This window comes from Leptopilina boulardi, unplaced genomic scaffold (genome assembly GCF_019393585.1).
Source record: "Leptopilina boulardi isolate dan_hultmark-lab unplaced genomic scaffold, ZJU_Lbou_2.1 LbouV2_214, whole genome shotgun sequence".
NCBI lineage: Eukaryota > Metazoa > Arthropoda > Insecta > Hymenoptera > Figitidae > Leptopilina > Leptopilina boulardi.
In genome coordinates this window covers 316,132-340,257 of record NW_026137768.1, presented here as the reverse complement: position 1 = coordinate 340,257, position 24,126 = coordinate 316,132, and the positions used below count along the sequence as shown (strand labels likewise).

Here is a 24,126-nt window from a genome sequence, read left to right as displayed (position 1 = left end):
TCAAACTTGAAACACGCCATATTGGATAAGAAAGACAAAAAATAGGGAAAATTCAATTATAAAAAGAAATCTCGATATTAATTTTGTTACAGTTGAACTGCAAAGTATCTACAATTATGTCGAACATTATTTTTAAATTCACAAGTTTTGCTGCTGTGTTTCTGGGTAAATTAATTTATTATTATTATTACTATTAATGTTATAATTTCATGTTTTGTTAAATAACAATTTAAATGGTTTATTAATTTATTACAATTTGTTTAACAAATATTTAAATAGTTAATTAATACCTATATTATTTTAACAAATTGATTGTTTGACTTTATAATTATAATTATTGTTAACTGACTATTATTTTGTTTGTTTAATTGTTAAGGGGTTAGTACCACATCTCACTGACTTTTCTTAAATATTTTATTTTTATTACAAAGTTTATTTTATTGACTTCAAACTTTTTATACTTAAAAGAAGGGGTTTTAAACTATTTAAAAAAATTTTTATTCCTTATTTATTATGGATTATCTTGGTGTCATAGTCGCCTGAAAATACCCCTACTTGTGATTGGCGGACACGATATCTCTAATTCAGGTTATCGAAAAATAAAATTTTTGATATTTTCTTGAAAAGTAAGCTTGTCGCTATCGTCGGAACTACAATCAACTATTTTTGATGGAAAAAATCAAAATGGCGTACTTTTTTCATTTTTCACATTGTTTTTTCAACTAAAATTGATTAAAAAAATGGTTAAATATTAATGAAAAATTATGATTCTAGTTCCGACGATAGCGGTATATGTGTAGAATAAGCCATAAAAATTTGAGCGTAATCGGTGCAATAGTTTTTCCCTTATGATGTCCGCCAGGTCAAAAACGTTGTTTTGAGAAAAAGCGGATTTACGAAAACATGTCCTTTTTCAAGAAAATACCCCTTACACGACAGGATACATTATATACATGTATATATGCTTTTATATACATATTTATATACATATTTATATACATATATGAGGCAAAATTCCTGAAATGTCCGAACAAAAAATTAAAAATTTTCGAATTTAATGCATACTTTTCTAAAATGTTGTCATTGTTGGTGAAAGTCTAAAAATCAATATTATTATTGAATTCGATAAAATAGTTTTTGAATTACAACGTTTTTAATTTTTGACTTTTAAAATAAAAAATTTTTTCTTTGTACATTATTTATAAGTAGAATGCATAAAAGTTAACACATGCATATATATAATGATCTCAAAATCGGATATTTTTTATTTTTATTAACTATCTCAATGGAAAGCTTGACTAATTTCCTACAAAACATGTAATTTTCAGAATAGAATTTTTTTAAGTTTTTGAGATATTAATTAATTAATTAATTAATTAATTAATTACTATCTCAAAAACTTTAAAAGATCCCATTCGAAAAATTACATGTTTTGTAGGAAATTAGTCAAGCTTTCCATTGAGATAGTTAATAAAAATAAAAAAAATCCGATTTTGACCCACGTGAAAAGGTTCCCGGAATTTTTGCAGAGTGACTCTGGGAGTAGTTCCCAGAACATTCTGAGAACATTCCCGGAATTTTTTTGGTTTTTTCCCAGAATTCATGGAATTTTCGTTTCAATCAAATAATTGATACTCCGGGATGACTCCAACGTACATCCAGATATCCAGGAGTCAATTCGACAACTTCTCCAGGGAATTTTAACTGTAATCAAATAATCGATACTCCAGGATGACTCCAACGTACATCATGATGACTAGGAATCAATTGGAACACTTCTCCAGGGAATTTTAGCTGTAATCAAACAATCGATACTCCAGGATGACTCCAACGTACATCATGATGACTAGGAGTCAATTGGACAATTTCTTCAGGGAATTTTCGTTTTAACCAAATAATCGAGTTTCTATGACAACTCCAACGTACATCCAGATACCCAGGTGTCAATTGGGCAACTTCTCCAGGGAATTTTAACTGTAATCAAACAATCGATAGTCCAGGATCACTCCAAAGTACATTATAATGACTAGGAGTCAGTTGGACAACTTCTTCAGGGAATTTTAGCTGTAATCAAACAATCGATACTCCAGGATGACTCCAACGTACATCATGATGACTAGGAGTCAATTGGACAACTTCTTCAGGGAATTTTCGTTTTAACCAAATAATCGAGTTTCTATGACAACTCCAACGTACATCCAGATACCCAGGTGTCAATTGGGCAACTTCTCCAGGGAATTTTAACTGTAATCAAATAATCGATACTCCAGGATGACTCCAACGTACATCATGATGACTAGGAGTCAATTGGACAACTTCTTCAGGGAATTTTCGTTTTAACCAAATAATCGAGTTTCTATGACAACTCCAACGTACATCCAGATACCCAGGTGTCAATTGGGCAACTTCTCCAGGGAATTTTAACTGTAATCAAACAATCGATAGTCCAGGATCACTCCAAAGTACATTATAATGACTAGGAGTCAGTTGGACAACTTCTTCAGGGAATTTTAGGTGTAATCAAACAATCGATACTCCAGGATGACTCCAACGTACATCATGATGACTAGGAGTCAATTGGACAACTTCTTCAGGGAATTTTCGTTTTAACCAAATAATCGAGTTTCTATGACAACTCCAACGTACATCCAGATACCCAGGTGTCAATTGGGCAACTTCTCCAGGGAATTTTAACTGTAATCAAATAATCGATACTCCAGGATGACTCCAACGTACATTATAATGACTAGGAGTCAGTTGGACAACTTCTTCAGGGAATTTTAGCTGTAATCAAACAATCGATACTCCAGGATGACTCCAACGTACATCATGATGACTAGGAGTCAATTGGACAACTTCTTCAGGGAATTTTCGTTTTAACCAAATAATCGAGTTTCTATGACAACTCCAACGTACATCCAGATACCCAGGTGTCAATTGGGCAACTTCTCCAGGGTATTTTAACTGTAATCAAATAATCGATACTCCAGGATGACTCCAACGTACATCATGATGACTAGGAGTCAATTGGACAACTTTTTCAGGGAATTTTCGTTTCAACCAAATAATCGAGTTTTTAAGACAACTCCAACGTACATCCGGATACCCAGGAGTGTATTGGTCAACTTCTTCAGAGAATTTTACACGGAGAAAATTTAAGTATCACTTTTTGTTAAACTCATATGTATTTTTAGTAAATTGACTACTAAAGTGGGGAAAAAACGAGAAGAAGACTAAATTTCTTATTTAATAGAAGTCTCTTTAACAATATATGACCTCTTTTTTTCAATATTTAGTAGTCAAGTTAAGAAAAATTCGACGTGGACAGTGTCGTAATTTAAAAGGGTTAGATGAAGCCCCGACTTAATCGCAACAATTATTCATTAACTTTTAATTATATCATAAATAATATTAATGAGGCTTTAATGTATAGGTTATTTTTCTTTTTCTGTGTTTAAAATTGCACAATCCTGTTAGATTATACATTGAAAATACATTTTTTATGAAGTTAGGGGCGCTTAAAACATCAAGTACTCTTCTGAGCACATGTGAGCTTGTCTATGAAACCCCCCCAAAAAAATATATCATGTCATGTACATCTCTTATATGAGAGATTCTTTTTCAATCGCCCTAGCCCAAAAAGTCAATGTTCTGGGATTGGCTTCATACTTTGGTAAATTGTTGTCCGATATGATAGTAATAAATCCCTAAAATATAAACACAGTTTTCCTAAAAGTATCAAATTGAGACCAAAAATTGCATCAAATCTTTGCAACGTTTTGATGCACATAAGTTATATCAAAAAGAGATCGTTTTGTGTATCATTTTTAGAAATGCTACACGAAACGGTCTCATTTTTTGATGCAAAAAATTTAATCAATTTATATCAATCATGGCCGAATTGAATCGACTCAAAATTAAAGGAATTTTTTTCAGATATTTTGGTAATAGTACAATTGCGGAGACCATTTCACTATTTAATTTGAAAATGAAAATAACAGAAAATCAAAGACAATGTGCAATTCGATAATTAAAAAGTGACAGCTTATAAACATATAACCTAAAATGCATGAGAAAAAATTTGTCGATAAAATCAATATAGCCGAGCTTTTTAGAAGGTAGATGGCAGCACTCATCTATTTTCTTTTTTTAAATTTTTTCTGAATCGTTTTTATAAAAAGCAAAACTGCCATCTACCTTCTAAAAAGCTTGGCTATATTGATTTTATCGACAAATTTTTTCTCATGCATTTTAGGTTATGTTTATAAGCTGTCACTTTTTAATTATCGAATTGCAAATTGTCTTTGATTTTCTGTTATTTTCATTTTCAAATTAAATAGTGAAATGGTCTCCGCAATTGTACTATTACCAAAATATCTGAAAAAAATTCCTTTAATTTTGAGTCGATTCAATTCGGCCATGATTGATATAAATTGATTAAATTTTTTGCATCAAAAAATGAGACCGTTTCGTGTAGCATTTCTAAAAATGATACACAAAACGATCTCTTTTTGATATAACTTATGTGCATCAAAACGTTGCAAAGATTTGATGCAATTTTTGGTCTCAATTTGATACCTAATATTAAAAAATCATAAATATTAAATCCAAGTTTATAATTCTTTTAATTATTGAGAATCAGTTTGAAACGAAAATTCCCTTAAGAAGTTGTCTAATTGATTCCTAGTCATCATGATGTACGTTGGAGTCATCCTGGAGTATCGATTGTTATATTACAGCTAAAATTTCCTGAAGAAGTTGCCCAATTGACTCCTAGTCATTATGATGTACGTTAGAGTCATCCTGGAGTATTGATTATTTGGTTAAAATGAAAATTCCCTGAAGAAGTTGTCCAAATGACTCCTAGTCATCATGATGTACGTTGGAGTCATCCTGGAGTATCGATTGTTTTATTACAGCTAAAATTCCCTGAAAAAGTTGCCCAATTGACTCCTAGTCATTATGATGTACGTTAGAGTCATCCTGGAGTATTGATTATTTGGTTAAAATGAAAATTCCCTGAAGAAGTAGTCCAAATGACTCCTAGTCATCATGATGTACGTTGGAGTCATCCTGGAGTATCGATTGTTTTATTACAGCTAAAATTCCCTGAAGAAGTTGCCCAATTGACTCCTAGTAATTATGATGTACGTTAGAGTCATCCTGGAGTATTGATTATTTGGTTAAAACGAAAATTCCCTGAAGAAGTTGTCCAATTGACTCCTAGTCATTATGATGTACGTTGGAGTCATCCTAGAGTATCGATTATTTGATTACAGTTAAAATTCCCTGGAGAAGTTGCCCAATTGACACCTGGGTATCTGGATGTACGTTGGAGTTGTCATAGAAACTCGATTATTTGGTTAAAACGAAAATTCCCTGAAGAAGTTGTCCAATTGACTCCTAGTCATCATGATGTACTTTGGAGTCATCCTGGAGTATCGATTGTTTAATTACAGCTAAAATTCTTTGGAGAAGTTGTCCAATTGACTCCTAGTCATCATGATGTTCGTTGGAGTCATCCTGGAGTATCGATTGTTTAATTACAGCTAAAATTCTTTGGAGAAGTTGTCCAATTGACTCCTAGTCATCATGATGTTCGTTGGAGTCATCCTGGAGTATCGATTGTTTTATTACAGCTAAAATTCTTTGGAGAAGTTGTCCAATTGACTCCTAGTCATCATGATGTTCGTTGGAGTCATCCTGGAGTATCGATTGTTTGATTACAGCTAAAATTCCCTGAAGAAGTTGTCCAACTGACTCCTAGTCATTATGATGTACTTTGGAGTGATCCTGGACTATCGATTGTTTGATTAGAGCTAAAATTCCCTGGAGAAGTTGCCTAATTGACATCTGGGTATCTGGATGTACGTTGGAGTTGTCATAGAAACTCGATTATTTGGTTGAAACGAAAATTCCCTGAAGAAGTTGTCCAATTGACTCCTAGTCATCATGATGTACGTTGGAGTCATCCTGGAGTATCGATTATTTGATTACAGTTAAAATTCCCTGGAGAAGTTGCCCAATTGACACCTGGGTATCTGGATGTACGTTGGAGTTGTCATAGAAACTCGATTATTTGGTTAAAACGAAAATTCCCTGAAGAAGTTGTCCAATTGACTCCTAGTCATCATGATGTACGTTGGAGTCATCCTGGAGTATCGATTATTTGATTACAGTTAAAATTCCCTGGAGAAGTTGCCCAATTGACACCTGGGTATCTGGATGTACGTTGGAGTTGTCATAGAAACTCGATTATTTGGTTAAAACGAAAATTCCCTGAAGAAGTTGTCCAATTGACTCCTAGTCATCATGATGTACGTTGGAGTCATCCTGGAGTATCGATTGTTTGATAACAGCTAAAATTCTCTGGAGAAGTGTTCCAATTGATTCCTAGTCATCATGATGAACGTTTGAGTCATCCTGGAGTATTGATGGTTTGATTACAGCTAAACTTTCCTGAAGAAGTTGTCCAATTGACTCCTGGATATCTGGATGTACGTTGGAGTCATCCCGGAGTATCAATTATTTGATTGAAACGAAAATTCCATGAATTCTGGGAAAAAACCAAAAAAATTCCGGGAATGTTCTCAGAATATTCTGGGAACTACTCCCAGAGTCACTCTGCAAAAATTCCGGGAACCTTTTCACGTGGGGAGATATACGTAAATTAAAATTTTGACCTTGAAATTCAAGGTCAAATTTTATTTAAAAAAAAAAATTTTATCACCATCGTGTAGCCCGTCAAAAAAGCTTTAAAAATCATTATATATACATATGTTAACTTTTATGCATTCTACTTATAAATATTGTACATTGAAAAATTTTTTTTTCAAAAGTCAAAAATTAAAAACGTAATTCAAAAACTATTTTATCGAATTCAATAATAATTGATTTTTAGACTTTCACCAACGATGACAACATTTTAGAAAAGTATGGATTAAATTCGAGAACTTTTAATTATTTGTTCCGACATTTCAGGAATTTTGCCTCATAATATGTGTAATTTGATATATATTTATATTTATATAGGTATGTATATAGAGGCATTTCATATGAGAATACGGGGTCATGTCTCAGATTTTTCTCAAAATTCGGTAAATTGTAGTGATAGTGGTGCTAAATAAGTGTAAAAATTTTAAATTTTTAATATTTTTCGAGATATTTCCAATAACAAATTTGAGCAATATTTTTTTAATTTACTTATAACTTTTTTCCTACTAAAAATAGAGAAAAATGTTGTGAATGTTTTTTCGGCAGAAGACCTTAAACTTTTAGAAAAAAATTATTTTTTTAAAAAAATATTAATTTTTAAACATTTTGTTTAAAAAATAAAATTTGTTTATAACTTTTAAACATGTTCTCCCTCATTTAGAAGCGCGAAAAAAATCATGAATATTGTTTAAGTCATAATAAATCGATGGTTTTTGAGATGGCATTATTTTTTGTTTTCGAGATATTAATTAATTAACTAACAAAAGTTAATAAACAAGGAGGGGGTCCTTTATGTTTATTTCATAAACATTATGCTTCCTCATTTTGTGAAGCAAAAAATTCGCTTCCTCGTGAAGGAAGCAATGAATTTGTCCAATTCAATTGATTGATTTAAAAAATTTCGAGTTAAAAATGTTTTAAATTAATTAAATTTTTTGAAAAATAAAGAAAATTTTAATTAATTTTGAGTGTAACATAAACTTTATATATACGAATCGATTCGTTTTAATGCAAGGAATACAATTATTTTATTCATCAACTTGAATTTTAAAAAAACACAAAATTTTTTAGCTAAAATATGAATTTTCGATTTTTCAATTTTTATTAATTCTCAAATTTTAAATCAAATCTATACTTTATATATACCAACCAATTCGTTTCAATGCAGGGAATAAAATTATTTCATATATAAACATGAATTTAAATAAACACATCATTTTTTAGCTAAAATGAGAATTTTTGATTTTTTAACTTTCATTAATTCTTTAAATTTCAATCAAATCTATACTTTATATATATCAATCGATTCATCTTGACATAAAGAAGACGATTATATTATATATTACCTTAAATTTTTCGATTTAAAAATTTTTTCAATTAAAAAAAAATTTTTGGAAAAAAGACGATAAAATTTTTTTTTTGGGGTATTTTTAAAAATCCTCTCGTCATTTTTGAGAGATTAATGTGTTAAATAAGCCTACCAAATTTTACCCAAATCCATTAAAACCTGTTAAAGATATCGTGTTCACAAAAACTATCCACACACACATACACACACACACACACACACACACACACATACACACACACATACATACATCCGGACAATTGATCAGGATCTCATATAACATGTTTCTATATAGAGGAAAATTTGTTTTCACCATTTTTAAAAAGTTTATAAACGAAAGGACTACATAGCTTCCTCCACGAGGAAGCAAAAATGAAATATTTTACGAACAAATAAAATTAGAGTAATTTTAAAAAAACCATTAGAATGCTTATCAAAATCCGCATCCAACGAGCCCTATATGAACTATTTCTAATAAACGGGTGTTAAATTAATAATAATTAATAAAATTTATTTAAATAACACTGGGTTACAAAAAAATGGTCAAGTCGTGTTTATTTAAAATTTTTTGTGTTTATTGAAAGTTTAGGTGTCACTGAACAAGAGTATACCAAAAAAAATTTTTTTCATTCGGTCAGTTCCGTAAAAAACGAGATTAAAGTGTCAAAAAATTGTTTTTTAACACTTTTTGAAGCGTTGTAAAATAAAAACGCAACATGATAAAAATCTCCACAAGGGCTTGAATGAAAGCTTAGACCTTCAACTTTGAGTCCCAAAACTGAAAAGTGATAATTGCGGAGAAAATTTATTTGATATGAAATAACTATCCCAAATAGTCAAAATAGGTGGGATAGAGAGCACTTGTTAAAAATAGATTTCCAAAACCGAATTTTTTTGGAACTTATTACTTGGAAGTTTTTAACTTTTCAATTGACGTTTCGAAAGTTGAATTTAAAACATTGAAAATGGTGGATTGAAAATAGCGTTCAAAAGTTTCAAAAATGGACTTTTTTGAAATTTTTTGAAATTTTGAACGCTATCTTTAATCCGCCATTTTCAATTTTTTAAATTCAACTTTCGAAATGTCAATTGAAAAGTTGAAAACTTCCAAGTAACAAGTTCCAAAAAATTCGGTTTTGGAAATCGATTTTTAACAAGTGCTCTCTATCCCATTTATTTTGACTATTCGAGATAGTTATTTCATGTCAAATAAATTTTCTCCGGAATTATCATTCACTTTTCAGTTTTAGGACTCAAAGTTGAAGGTTTAATGTTTCATTCAAGCCCTTGTAAATATTTTTATCATGTTGCGTTTTCATTTTACAACGCTTCAAAAAGTGTTAAAAAAAACAATTTTTTGACACTTTAATCTCGTTTTTTACGGAACTGACCGAATGAAAAAATTTTTTTTTGGTATATTCTTGTTCAGTGACACCTAAAGTTTCAATAAACACAAAAAATTTTAAATCAACACGACTTCACCATTTTTTTGTAACCCAGTGTAATTAATAACATTTGAAGAAATGAAGATAAATCGTCAATTCTTTTTTTATTTGGAAGATCATCTAATTCTGTATTAAATAAAACCAGTGTAAATAACATTTTTAACAAATCTAAATTATTAACAGATGATTATTGAAAATTGAGGTTTCAGCACCCTACGACACAAGTTGGAGGGGGCTGCCTACCTACTCGGCATTGTATTTTTCAGTCTTTTTCTAAATAACATTTTATAATTAATTTTTGATTCTTGGTAATACTTAATATTCTTTTTTTGACACAGAATTAGATGATCTTCCAAATAAAAAGAGAATTGACGATTTATCTTCATTTCTTCAAATGTTATTAATTATTTAAATAAATTTAATAATTATTATTAATTTAACACCCGTTTATTAGAAATAGTTCATATAGCGCTCGTTGGATGCGAATTTTGATAAGCATTCTAATGGTGTTTTTAAAATTACTCTAATTTTATTTGTTCGTAAAATATTTCATTTTTTATTAACTTTTGTTAGTTAATTAATTAATATCTCGAAAACAAAAAATAATGCCATCTCAAAACCATCGATTAATTATGACAAACAATATTCATGATTTTTTTCGCGCTTCTAAATGAGGGAGAACATGTTTAAAAGTTACAAACAAATTTTATTTTTTAAACAAAGTGTTTAAAAATTAATATTTTTTTAAAAAATAATTTTTTTCTAAAAGTTTAAGGTCTTCTGCCGAAAAAACATTCACAACATTTTTCTCTATTTTTAGTAGGAAAAAAGTTATAAGTATATTAAAAAAATATTGCTCAAATTTGTTATTGTAAATATCTCGAAAAATATTAAAAATTTAAAATTTTTACACTTATTTAGCACCACTATCACTACAATTTACCGAATTTTGAGAAAAATCTGAGACATGACCCCGTATTCTCATATGAAATGCCTCATATTTATAAAAGCATAGATTATACTCGCGAAAAGTACGCTCCATGAGCGCGAGACTTTTACATTGTATCCGTTTTTCGTTATGTTACCGAAGTTTCCAACCAAAATAATAGTTTCTATAGCATTTCTACATAATATCTACTACAAGAATATGCAGTTTTTAGAAAATCGATTTTTTTGAAAAAAGATTTGGTACTAACCCCTTAAGAGCATTTGAACCTTCGTGACGTCACAAATCATGGCGCATGACACGCAAACTTCTCAGGTATGTGAAAAGCACAATTTTGAATATTTTTTAAAAAAACCTTTTGGAAAATGTTCAGAATAACATAGACTCTGTCTGTTATGTGCGGAAAATTCAAAATTTTGCGTTTAAAACGTTTTTTAAACAATGTTTAAGTCACAAATCATGGCGCATGACACGCAAACTTCTCAGGTATGTGAAAAACACAATTTTGAATATTTTTTAAAAAAACCTTTTGGAAAATGTTCAGAGAAACATAGACTATGTCTGTTATGTGCGAAAAATTCAAAATTTTGCGTATAAAACGTTTTTTAAACAATGTTTAAGTTGGTTGTCACAAGTAAGGAAAAATACACGAATTGCTTATATGTAGGCATTGTTTAAAAAACGTTTTAAACGCAAAATTTTGAATTTTCCGCACATAACAGACAGAGTCTATGTTATTCTGAACATTTTCCAAAAGGTTTTTTTAAAAAATATTCAAAATTGTGCTTTTCACATACCTGAGAAGTTTGCGTGTCATGCGCCATGATTTGTGACGTCACGAAGGTTCAAATGCTCTTAATTAGCTTTTATTTTAATTTTAAAAGATCATATAATTATTGTTCACCTTATTAATTAATTGTCAATTATTAAATTAATTAACATTAAAACATGCAATTTTTTTTATTATTAATATTTAATACCTCGCGGTGACGTGACATGAACAAAAAAAAATTATTTCAATAGAAAAAAATGTTTTGCCCTAATAAAATGCAATTTAAAAAAATTAAGATTTAATTTAAAAATATTTGCAAATAATTATTATCATTAATTATATAAGCACAACTTTATAATGCCGAATTAATGGAAATAAAATTTTTACAGGTTGTATATCATATATAGAGGCTCAATTAGATAGTTATTACAATTTAACAGTAACTGATATAAAAGAAAAATGTAAAAATAATGTTGTAGATTTAAATGAATTAAATGTAATTCATAACGACATAGAAAATTTTTTTTTTGATGAAAATACAAATGAATTATCGATTGAGGATGCTTTTGAGACTAACGACAATTGTATGGACAGTATAAATATTACAAGTATACTTCAAAGTGAATTGAAAATTATAAAAAAATGTCTTAAAGGAAATATTTCTATATTAGACGAAGATATCGAAATTTTAATTCGTCAAAGTATAAAAAAATTATGTGCTTTCACTCGACTTTGTAAGTTTTATAAATTAATTAAATAATTTATACATTAATTAATCATAATTAAGTAATTATTAAATCTAGAAACTCATTTTTTGTAGCACTGTTTCAAAGGAGTCTTAGCACTTGTATTGATTGGGATCGCAAAATAGAGTGTGTAAATAATGTACTTAAATCAGGGAATATTTCACCTGAAGAATTAGAAAATAGTGGAGAATTTGCTAATTTAGGATTGAAATATTCTCCAAAAGGACGAAAGTAAGTTTTTTAAAATAATTGCATTTTTTCTCATGTCGAGGATTTTTTTGGTATTACAGAAAGATAAAAAAATTTTAAATAAAAATAAACATTAGTGTAAGTGCACCAATTACCGAGAGTACTCTAGTTGTCTAAATTCATAATTTTCATTTTTACTACAGTTTCATACAGAAAATTTTAAATCAAGATTAATTTCTAAATAATATTTATATTTCTAACAATTATATTTTATATTTTTTAAAAGCAAATAATTGGTAACTAGATCCATATTGGGGCATTTACGCTATAATAAATTACCATAAGTATTTTCGGTTTTTTAGGGGTTTATAATAATTAACTTAATTAATTTTTACTAACCCGGTAAGAAGCGAAGAATCGAAAAGAATTCAGAATCTGAATTCCTTTGAATGGGTGATTTTACGTTTTTATTCAATTCCTCGATGAAGCAAAAAAAAGTAGAAAAATCTATTCTTCTTAATTGACTTGGCCAAAATTTATACTCTAAATTATACATGTAACCTGACGCAGTCAATTGCAAGGCATAAAGATACCTCATTTAATCTACAAATTTTCTATTCCTCTAAATACGCTCCTGATGTCATGACACAGTCAATTAAAAGGAATAGACATATTCACTTCACTCTCCAAATTTCTTATTCCTTTCAATGCGCTTCAGAAATTTTGATACTGTCGATTGAAAGGAATAGATATTTAAAATTTACTCTCCAAACATTTAATTTTTCTCTATTCGCTACACTGAAAGAAATTTCATAGGAAAAAATAACAAAATGCGTATTACATTTTAATATATTCTTTTAGAATTTAGGGAAAAGTGTACTTTTTATTAAAATTCAATATACTTTATATTAAAGTTCCAACTTAAAATCTTTTTTCAAATATTAATAATTATTGTAGAAAGAACGTAAAAAGATTACCAATATTTGAAAATATTATATTAAATTCTCATAGAGTTGTTGCATTATATGGAATGTAGCGTTCTAATATTTGTAAAACTTTATACGAAAAATTCAGAATGTCGGAAGAAAAGGGAAAAAAAGCGGAAACTGTCGGACGTTTCCGTTAATTCTCGGGAGGAAGAGGAGTGAGACTAGGAACAACACATTCACACTTACGATACAGGTTAATACACATACTAATGAACACGCACGTTCATTTCGCTTATACATAGACATTACACGATCGCAACGAAACCTACACTTACAATTCTATACGCATAACGATAAATTTCGCTGGGGGTCGGCATATATCGTTTTCTTATATACTAACTACTGAATATTTTTACCACTTGTGAGAAAGAAGTTTACTTATAATAACTTAATAATAAAAAATAGTTTACTAGTGCCAATGGTGTAATTTTATAGAGGTTACGCTGGGTTCATTTTTATTATTAATTGTTTATATAGATTTTTCTTTTTTTTCAGATTAAAAATTATGATTGTTATAAAAATTAAATAATTGTAAAGATGACATCAAAAAATAAAAATTAATAAAAATAATAATAAATTTAATAATTAATAATAAATTTATTATTATTAAATAACTTTAATAAAACATTTTTTATAAATTGAAAATAAATTTAAATTAAAAAGAATTTAAAACACTATAAACATTTGAAACACGTGTGTTGACAGTTGATAGGTACGTTCTGCTGGTTAACAACACTTTCGAAAATCGGATCAAGTCGTAGAAGTTCGAGTAGGACACGAAGCCGCAAACAGACAGAACTTCGGTTAAATTCGTAGTCTCTCGGGAAAATCCGTGACTTTTAATATAAAGTTTTACAAAATGTGAAATAAGTATACGGATATATGTTATTTTTCTTACTATTTTGTGAAATTATTTATTATAATATTTCGTATTCTGTGAATTCATAAAGAAAATACTAATTTTTAAAATAAATATACTAATTCTTATTTCTTAAAATAATAGTTACTCTTAAATTTATTATATATTTTCATAAAAACTGTAATAGTAATCAGTATAGGTGCACTTTTTCCCTAAATTGTAACATTTATATTAAACTCTAATATGAGTTTAATACTTAGTAGTATGAATTTTCTTTCAGTGTACCAAAAATTTGAAAATATTAAACTTTGCGCATTAAGAAGAATAAGAAGTCTGAATTCTTTTCTATTGACTTAATATGTACTGGGAATAGAAAAAAATAGAAAAAATGATTATTCATCTCTCAATCTTGGATTTTCCGACGAGTTGACTCTGAGACTCGAACCCTCGACCATCACATCTCTCAACCGCACTGGGAGCGCCTTAACGCGCTCGACCAGGGGAGGTTATAAAATTTTTTGAGAAAATGTCTCTTATAATGAACACATTAAACAGATACATATATTATTTTGTTAAGTCATCAAACAGCTTTTCAGATGTTCATTATTACAAAGAGTATATTATCGTATATATATTTTTATGAACATTAATGATATTAATTAATAATTTTGTCAATTTAAATAGTTTTAAATGATTAATTGTGTTAATAAATAAAAATTATAACATTTTTTCATCTTTACAACACAAAAATTGTATTTGAATTTTAATACCTAATTTTAATGTGAAGTTTATTGACTTCGACATTTTAATTTAGAATGACATGGTCATGAACTTAAATTTCAATCAAGTGAATTCTGCATACATTCCAATTTTTTCGAAAATAAATTAAGTAACAATGTTGATATAGCAAATTTTTTTAACAAACTAATGTAATTTATTCAATGCTAATACTTAATCAGCACTCAATTTTTTACCAGAATTTTCTTAAGCTTATGGAAATATTTCCATATAATATAAATAAATAGTTCAGGTCTCATATATTGACTAATATTATTAAAATTCTATTTTACAGAATATTCAAGTATAAAAATAATTTCCCGGTAAGAGGCGAATAATTGAAAAGAACTCAGAGTTCCAATTCTTTTGAATGGGAGCATTTACGTTTTTATTCAATTCCTCGATGAAGCAAAAAAAAGTAGAAAAATCTATTCTTCTTAATTGACTTGGCCAAAATTTATACTCTAAATTATATACATATTATTCTTAACAACCTGACGCTGTCAATTGTAAAACATAGAAATGCCTCATTTATTCTCCACATTTTCTATTCTTCTGAATGCGGTCCAAAATGCGACATTTAAAATTTACTCTCCAAACATTAAATTTTTTTCTATTCGCTTCCAAAAGTTTGAAAATAAGAAACTTCGCGCATTAAGAAAAATAAGAAGCCTGAATTCTTTTGTATTGAGTTATCTCTACTGTGAATAGAAAAGAATTTATTTTTTATATATTTTGATGTTGAATGAGGAATTGAGTAAAAACGTAAATTCACCCATTCAGAAGAATTGAAAATGATCAACTAGTTAAATTAGTTAGTAATTAATTATTACTTATATTCTTTTAAAATCTTAAAATTTATATTCATTTTCTTTCGCTTCTTATAATATTTAAAAAAAAATTGAAATGATTAGGAATTATTAATATACTCGCCAGTTTTTTCATTCCTTTCAATACACTTTTAGAAATCTGACGCAGTCGATTGCAAGAAATAGAAATATTTAATTCATATTACAAAATTCCCATTCCTCTGAATACGGTCCTAAAAACTTGACTCAGGCGATTGCGAGGCATAGAAATACTGAATTTATACCCTAAATTTCCTATTCCTCTGAATATGCTCTTAAAAACCTGACGCAGTCAATTGCAAGGCATAAAGATACCTCATTTAATCTACAAATTTTCTATTCCTCTAAATACGCTCCTGATTCCTCTAAATTCCTCCTTGACACAATCAATTAAAAGGAATAGACATATCCACTTCACTCTCAAAATTTCTTATTCCTTTCAATGCGCTTCAGAAATTTTGATACTGTCGATTGAAAGGAATAGATATTTAAATTTTACTCTCCAAAAATTTAATTTTTCTCTATTCGCTACCAAAAATTTGAAAATATTAAACTTTGCGCATTAAGAAGAATAAGAAGTCTGAATTCTTTTCTATTGACTTACCTCTACTGGGAATAGAAAAGAATTCATTTTTCTGATATTTTGATGTTCAGTGAGGAATTGGGTAAAAACGTAAAATCGCCTATTCAGAAAAATTAAAAATTCTTAACTTCTGCTCTACGTCTGCAAACTTTCAATTTTTCTCTATTCCTCGCTTCTTACCGGGAATATTGATATACTATATTAATAAAAAACTATATTTGTATTCTTTTTACTTGAATGCAATCCTTTTACATGAGAATTTTTGTAAATGTTTTAGTGAAAAAGCCCATTACATATAATTTATAAAATATTTTCTTTTTTTAAGGATATGGGATGATTTGTTAGACTGCTCATCATATGCAATTCAAATGTGTGAGGATGAACAGAAAAACACGTTTTTGGAACTGACTTCGCGAATGAAGGATTTACTAAAAGTTAGAAATTAAACTTTTTGAAATGTAAAAAAATTACATCAACAAATATTCCTTCAAACTAAATTTTTATTTAAGGCACAAAATGTTAAAAATGCTATTACTTTTTCTATTAGTTTAGAGATTAATTTTGTTATGAAATAGAAAAAAACAATTTGTAATAACAAAAGCAGTAATAAAGAAACCTATTTCTTTTTAAAAAATTGTCAGACGTTTTGGTTCATGTGGGAGCCTTTATCTTAACCTTTAGGATTTCAAAGAGATAAGAAACTATTTGTAAATTCTACATCAGTAATGTTCTTCAAGCTCATCGAATTAATTAAAATAGTAAAATCTACTACTTAAAGTAGTAGTTTGAATTACAGAGGACTTGTCAATTCTACAACATCAATTATATTAAAGCCTGTAAAATCACAGAAATCAATAAATAGTTTACTACTCAAAAAGCAGTTATTACGCAATTAAAGAAAATATTTGCTTTTACTATTAACTGATAAACGTTAGTTGAGTTTACTACTCTTAAAATTTTGAGTTGACTATACTGAAAAAAAATTTGTTTAGATCAAATAAAAAGTATTTGATCCAAATACATAATTTACTTGTCTATTTATCCAATAAATATGTATTTGAACCAAATACACGTTTACTAAACCTAAGTATTTTATTTTATCGTGCCAAATAAATAATAATTTGTATCAAATACGAAGTATTCAAATCAAATAAAAGGAATATTCAAAGCTAATAAATAATTATTTGAATCAATGAGGAAAATTATTTTATTCAATACTGCATGTTTTTTGATTCAAATAAATATTTATTTGCATGAATAAAATATTTTTCTTGAAAAAAATAAAAATTTTCTTGAATCAAATATTCAATTATTTATCATAAGTAATTGTTTTAATTAAAACTAAAACCTCTTTAATTGAGGGAATTATTATTTTATTTGATCCAAATACATAATTTATTTGCATAAAATCTAAGAATTTTTTTAATTGAAATAAATCAAAATTTGAATTAAATAAATAAGATATTTATTTACTAATTCTTCCATTTCTAAATTTAATTCTTACTCAAATTAAATTTATTATTTAACGTTCTAATTAATTAACTGGCGGATCCTTTTATGAAAATAGTAAATATACAAATTGGGTAGAGAGAGACATTCTTATGTTACATTCCATGGTGTGCGAAGGAAAGATAGGGTAAGGGGTACAGTGACCGACACCCTGGCCATACTTTCAACTTTAAATGACATTTTATTGTAATTTATTAAAGATTTAGTTATAAAATAAATTTTAAATAAAAAATTTGGGTTAAAATTTATAGTACACAAGTTTAAAATTAAAAAACACCTTGATAAGAGTTTATAATATTAATTTAAAAATGTATGGTATGAAAACAGTGAACGACACCCTTTAATAAAATAAAAAATATTTAAACTTCTATTTAAGTAACATGATATTTATTAGTTTTATCATAAATTTTATTATTCAGACTTAATGTACAAAAAAAGTTGCTTTTAAAATATAATTATTTAACAATTTTTTCATATTTATAAAATTTGTAATCAATAAAGCAAATTTTTTGAGGTTAGTTTTCTTGAAAGTATTAAATATTGAGGAAAATATAAACATATAAAATTTTGTATAAACTGTATAAGTTTTTAAATATCGTATATTAATTAATTTACTAGTGATATTTAATTAAATATTATTATTTTTATAGTTAATATCGTTTTTAATAGCAGGTGTCGTTCACTGTCTGGGTGTCGGTCACTGTACCTTTTACCCTATGCGTTACCTAAGGCGATACCAAAAGCGTTACCTGAGGCGATACTGTTACCTGAGGCGATATTAAAAGCGTTACCTGATGCGATACCTTCGTTGGTTGGTTTTGGTTATTGGCCTGTTGTCCTCGTAGGTTAAGTAGCCATTTCTATGTAGATGTATCACGTTAAGGGTGAATCACAGTTCGTCGGGTTAGTGGAAAACTATGCCATTTCAGAAAATATTTGAAAAACATGCCATTCCGCGTGAAGATTGGAAAAGATGCCTATTCATGAAAGCCGTGTGAAACATGCCATCTCGGATGATATTTGAAAAACATGCCATTTCGGCGAAGAGTTTTTTTCTCCTATTTTAAGTTGGTAATACTGACTCGAAATAAATAATAGGCATCTCTAAAAAACTTTTTCTCTGATTTCTGCTATTCTTATTAAAAAATTTAATAATGAAAGCACTTTTTTCAAATTAGTCAAATATCTAAAAATGACAAAAGTTCGTATTTTACTCTACATATTTTCTTTGACTACTATTTTAAAATTAGATTTCTTGTAATTATTTTTCTATTTGGTTTGCACATACAATATAGTGCATTTTATATGAAATATTAGCTTCTATATTATTATTTTTTTTATTTTGATCTCTTCACGTATATCCTTTTTGGGTTTTTACTATGTCGGTTAGCTTCTATATTAAAATTTAATCGAAACAAAATACTGTCTGTCAGAAATAGAAATTGACGATTTAATTAATGAAAATAGGCCTATTATTTATTTCGAGTCAGTATTACCAACTTAAAATAGGAGAAAAAAAACTCTTCGCCGAAATGGCATGTTTTTCAAATATCATCCGAGATGGCATATTTCACACGGCTTTCACGAATAGGCATCTTTTCCAATCTTCACGCGGAATGGCATGTTTTTCAAATATTTTCTGAAATGGCATAGCTTTCCACTAACCCGACGAGTTGCATTTGCTATTGCATATGAATAAATTCTTGTCCGGGATTATAAATATAGTTTCTTCCTTCTCTGCTTAGTTCATGCTTAGTCCCTTATTTTGGTTATATTGTGTTCAGTTTGTGTTTGTAATTCGGAAATATATGGATATTAGGTTATAATTGGATCGTTTAAAGGTGTATATGTTCAAAATGGAAAGTAATATTATGAAATAAATTAAATTGAACATCACCATAAATTATTTGCATGTAAACAGCGCATATACATTGCATCATTTAAAAATTTGTATGGAAAATTGAGAGCATAGAAAACCTTGTCATATATAATAGAAACTTAGAGTCAGTTGCATACATCAAAATTTTGAACTTTAATTAAAACAATACGAATACAGCCATATGCATATATACAAAAGTGCAACCGGAGTAAATTATATGATAATATCTGCCTGCCTGAAAAATTTATCAATTTCAATGAGGTTTGCAAATTGATTGCTAAATGCAAGTTGGTTTAATGCTTCTAGAGGACTTTCGACTTGTGGGTATTTGTTATACAGAAATCTCAAGAATCTAGATCTACCAGAGGCAAGGAGTGGACAATTAGTAAGGAGATGTTCCATACTTTTTTCAGCGCGGCCACATAAACAATCGAGCGTTCTATTCCAAGAGAACCTAACTAAATGTTCGGAACACAGAATATGACCTGATCTAAGACGGCTGATCCTGTTAATTGATCTTCGATTCAAATTAATCCCCTCAAACCGGGGTCTTTTAGATTTAATATTAATCATTTGGTAATATAAGTTTGTAGAATTTCCTATAAGACCATAGGGCCAGCACAAAGAGCTCCAATCGTGGTGATCCTTTTTAATTATTTTTTGCAGGTCTCGCGGTTCGACATTAACATTTTTGCATACTTGAAATTGTAAGGCTGTCTTGGCAAGATTATCAGCGACTTCATTACCTAATATATCTTCATGCGAAGGAACCCACAAGAACTTTATTTCTCCCAAATTCAAATTGATATAACTATCGAGAAGGATATGAATCTTCTGGATTAGAGGAGTGGCCTTGAAATTTCCCAGGATGCATTTCCTTAGCTCCTGCAAAGCCCCCAGAGAGTCAGAGACTATCAAGATATTTCTTATTTCCCGTCTGATAGCATATTCTATTGCAGATTTGATTGCCATAATTTCAAGCGAGTAAATGGAATGCAGTCCAGCTATTCTAGATCCATATTTAATGTCTAGTTGGGGGATGTAAAAAGATATGGAGCCTTTATCTGATCTGGGTTCAAATGAAGCGTCAGTATAGATAATTATATCTCCCAAGTTTATAGTTTATTTGATTCCAAGTGAGATCATAATACGATGGTAATATCGTTGAGTTAGTCATTTCCATGAGACCTAAGGAAGAATTATAGGCAGATATCAACCCCAGTTTATCCGTATTTAAATTTCCAGAATATTCTAATGCAACTTTAATTTCTTTCAACTTTATGTTTACAGGGTTGTCCGACCATTGGGCGATGCGGACCATGTATGAGTGAGCTAATTGAGCTCTTCTTAAGTCAGGATGAGTCAGACCTGATTCGGATAAAAGGATCATTATAGGGGTTGTTTTCATGAAACCTAATGCGATTCGGATGGCAGAGTACATAACGCGGTCCAATTTAATTAAATGGGAATTACTGGCTTTCAAAATGAAAAGGAGACCCCAATTCAACCCAGAATCAAACAAACTTTTACATACAGTTAAAAGAACTGAGGAAGGAATCCCCCAAGTTGTACCTGCAAGAAATTTTATAACATTTAAGGCTCTACTGCATTTGACAACGACCGACTTAATATGTGCGTGCCACAATAATTTTGGATCTAATAAGATCCCAAGATACTTAAATTCTTGAGCTGATTGTAACTTTTGTCCATTTAATTCCAACCATTGTCTGGTAAAAATCGCAAATTGTGTTTTAGGGATTGAGATTTCCAATCCGTAATCCTGGAGCCAAGTTTCAATACAGCGAAACGCTTCCTCCAAAAGAGTTTTAGAATCACTTAAATCTTTCCTCTTAACATATAATAATATGTCATCAGCATACATGATGATCAGGACGTTTTGAGGTAAACAATTTTTAATGTTTCTCAGGGCCAGACTAAAAAGGAGTAGTGAAAGAACTCCGCCCTGAGGAACACCCATGCCACAAGTTTTAGCTTCGTTCCTATTTAGATTGAAATGTAAGTATCGCTTGAGTATAAGAAATCTGACAAAATTAACCAGACGACCAGGAGCGTTAAGGTGGACAAGTTCCTCCAATATCTTGATAGGCTTAATAGCATTAAATGCTCCCTTTATATCAAGGGCTATGGCTGCGAGGTGACCTTTTTGACCTATAGCACTGTATATATCCGTAACGAAAGAAGCAACAGCATCAGTAGAGGATCTACCTCTTCTAAAACCAAACTGGAAGGTTGGTAGCCAATCCTCAACCTCAGACAGGTATTCTAGTCTTCTCTGAGCCATTCTTTCAAATAATTTTGAGATACATGAGGTTAAAGAGATAGGTCGAAACCCACCGCTCCCCTTTGGGAGAAACTTTACTAGCATGTCTCTCCATTCTTCGGGGTACATTCCAGACATGAACATATCATTGTAGACTTCAAGTAACTTTTTTTTAAGTGTTGTAGGGAATTTTTTAATTATGTCATAAGTTATAAAATCTAGGCCAGGGGCCGATTTAACGTTTGAAGAATTCAAGGCAGTATTAAATTCGTTAAAAGAAAAAGGAGCGTTTAAAGGATGCTGTTCATCCATATTCATAAGTTGCTCAAAAGAAGCAGGTGAAATATCTTCTCTAACTAGATTCATCTGAAGAGAGACATGTTGCGGCAAATTTTTATCTGTAAACAGTCCCGGATCTGGAGGTTGAGCTCTTGAAACTATTGACTTGACTGTGCGCCAAGTTTTGGTTAGATTTTCTGAAAAATCTAAACTCTCACAGAGTTCCCGATAAGATTTCGTTTTAATTTGTTTTAATTTCCTTTTAACTTTATTGCTGAGACATTAAAATTTTCTAAGTTCATCTACAGTTTGATTTTTAAGATAGTTCTGTAATGCATTTCTTCTTGACACTAGTAAGTCAATACACCTTTTGTTCCACCATAAGGGTTGAGTTTTCCTTTTCCCTTTTATTTGACCTGAGTGATAAGCACCACATTCTAACAAGGTTCTATATACTCCATCCATTACTTCTCGGTAAAGCTTTTCCGGTGTTTGGGCATTCGTCGCAGAATCAATTGAATTTGTTAGCATGTTAACCTTTTCTTGAAAGTCCACCCAATTGACATTTTTTATATTTAATCTATGTGATTTGGAAGTATTCGTAGTTGGTTTAGTAAATATTTCGATTATTACTGGGATATGGTCTGATCTAAAAGAATCTTGTCCTATGTTATAAGTAGCAGCAGGTACAAGAGATGGAGAGCACAAGACAAGATCTAAATTACTTCCAGCTTCTCCCAGTCGTGGGATGTAAGTATCGTCATGATCATTCAATGGAATGAGATTACCTTCTTCCATGGCTAAAGAAAACTTATTTCCTCTGTTATTTGTCTGAGCAGAACTCCAGAGAGGAGAGTGGGCATTAAAATCTCCACACACTAATCTAAGTCTAGCTGAATCAGTTGGGCTTATAAGTTTTGCCAGGTCTCCACTTCCGGATTTGAATTATGAGGGGCGTAAACTACCATGATCTCTATCGCAACAATCGACGTATGTACAGTCAAACCAAGATAGTCAGAGGGATAGAGATCGTTAATCTCTTCCAATGTTAGTTCGGGTACAAGTGGAGATGTCACTAGGTTTGTGTCAACTAAGATGGCAACTCCACCTCCTCTTCCCTGGTCCCTGTCCTTCCTGTGAACATGAAAATTATGTAAGTCCAGTCTCTGAGTAGACTTCAACCATGTTTCAGTTAGACATATTATATCGGGTTGAAATTGATGAGCAAGCATTTCAAGTTCCAATTTTTTAGATAGAATGCTTCTTGCATTCCAGTCGATTAATTTTAAGTTGTTCTTCCGCATATTCTTTCCTTCCTTCTTTTTCTCCAATTCAGACAAACTCCCACCTTATTGATAGACATTAACACACTCATATACATACATAATACAAATCTATATCATACTCCTATTTTCCACCATATAAATCGTAATTGGATCAATTTAGAGTCAGCCTGCTTAATCAGTGTCGGGCAAAATTTGATTTCAATATTGATCATAGTCATTGATTTAATTATGGAAAGGTATTAGGATCCCAGAGTGTTTATTTACTTATAATGAATACTTATGTTTTAATAGAATTAGATCAGGGAATAAAAGCCCATAATAATATATGAAAGAAAAAATAAATAAAAACAAGTATTATATCCATCTCATATATGTAACTCAACTTAGAATCAGCCTGTTTAATCAGTGTCGGGCAAAAAAAAAAATTTGATTCTCATTTATGTATATTTATTAAGTTTCCTTTGATTCCAGGGAGCAAAAGCGAAAACAATGAAAACAAACAGTTGGATTAATGAGTATTAGATTAAAAAAAAAAACCAACAAAAAAAAACTAAACAAAAACTTTCTGTTAATACAGATTCAATATCATAGTTGAAAATCTACAACATATAAAAATTGTAAATTATAAATATTTGTACCAGTTAGTTAACCAACTGATTCCTAACACCTAATTAAT

At 29.6% G+C, this 24,126-nt stretch overlaps 2 protein-coding genes across 3 annotated transcripts in view; one reads left to right on the top strand and one right to left on the bottom strand.

Annotated features, from left to right (window-relative positions):
• LOC127279132 (uncharacterized) overlaps positions 1-24,126 on the bottom strand; it is a 326,137-nt gene that overhangs the window by 184,247 nt on the left and 117,764 nt on the right. The window lies entirely within an intron of this gene.
• Positions 71-16,933, top strand: LOC127279138 (uncharacterized). Its single transcript, XM_051301308.1, has 4 exons — positions 71-165; positions 11,615-11,959; positions 12,046-12,202; positions 16,542-16,933. The coding sequence occupies exons 1-4, from the start codon at positions 117-119 to the stop codon at positions 16,660-16,662; spliced, it is 672 nt and encodes a 223-aa protein (XP_051157265.1). The 5' UTR covers positions 71-116; the 3' UTR covers positions 16,663-16,933.

Bases quoted from the DNA above. Each gene is read 5' to 3' on its own strand.
- LOC127279138 (XM_051301308.1), top strand. From the start codon at position 117: ATGTCGAACATTATTTTTAAATTCACAAGTTTTGCTGCTGTGTTTCTG. The intron at 166-11,614 runs GTAAATTAATTT...AAATTTTTACAG, and splicing joins TTTTGCTGCTGTGTTTCTGG to GTTGTATATCATATATAGAG. The intron at 11,960-12,045 runs GTAAGTTTTATA...CATTTTTTGTAG, and splicing joins ATGTGCTTTCACTCGACTTT to CACTGTTTCAAAGGAGTCTT.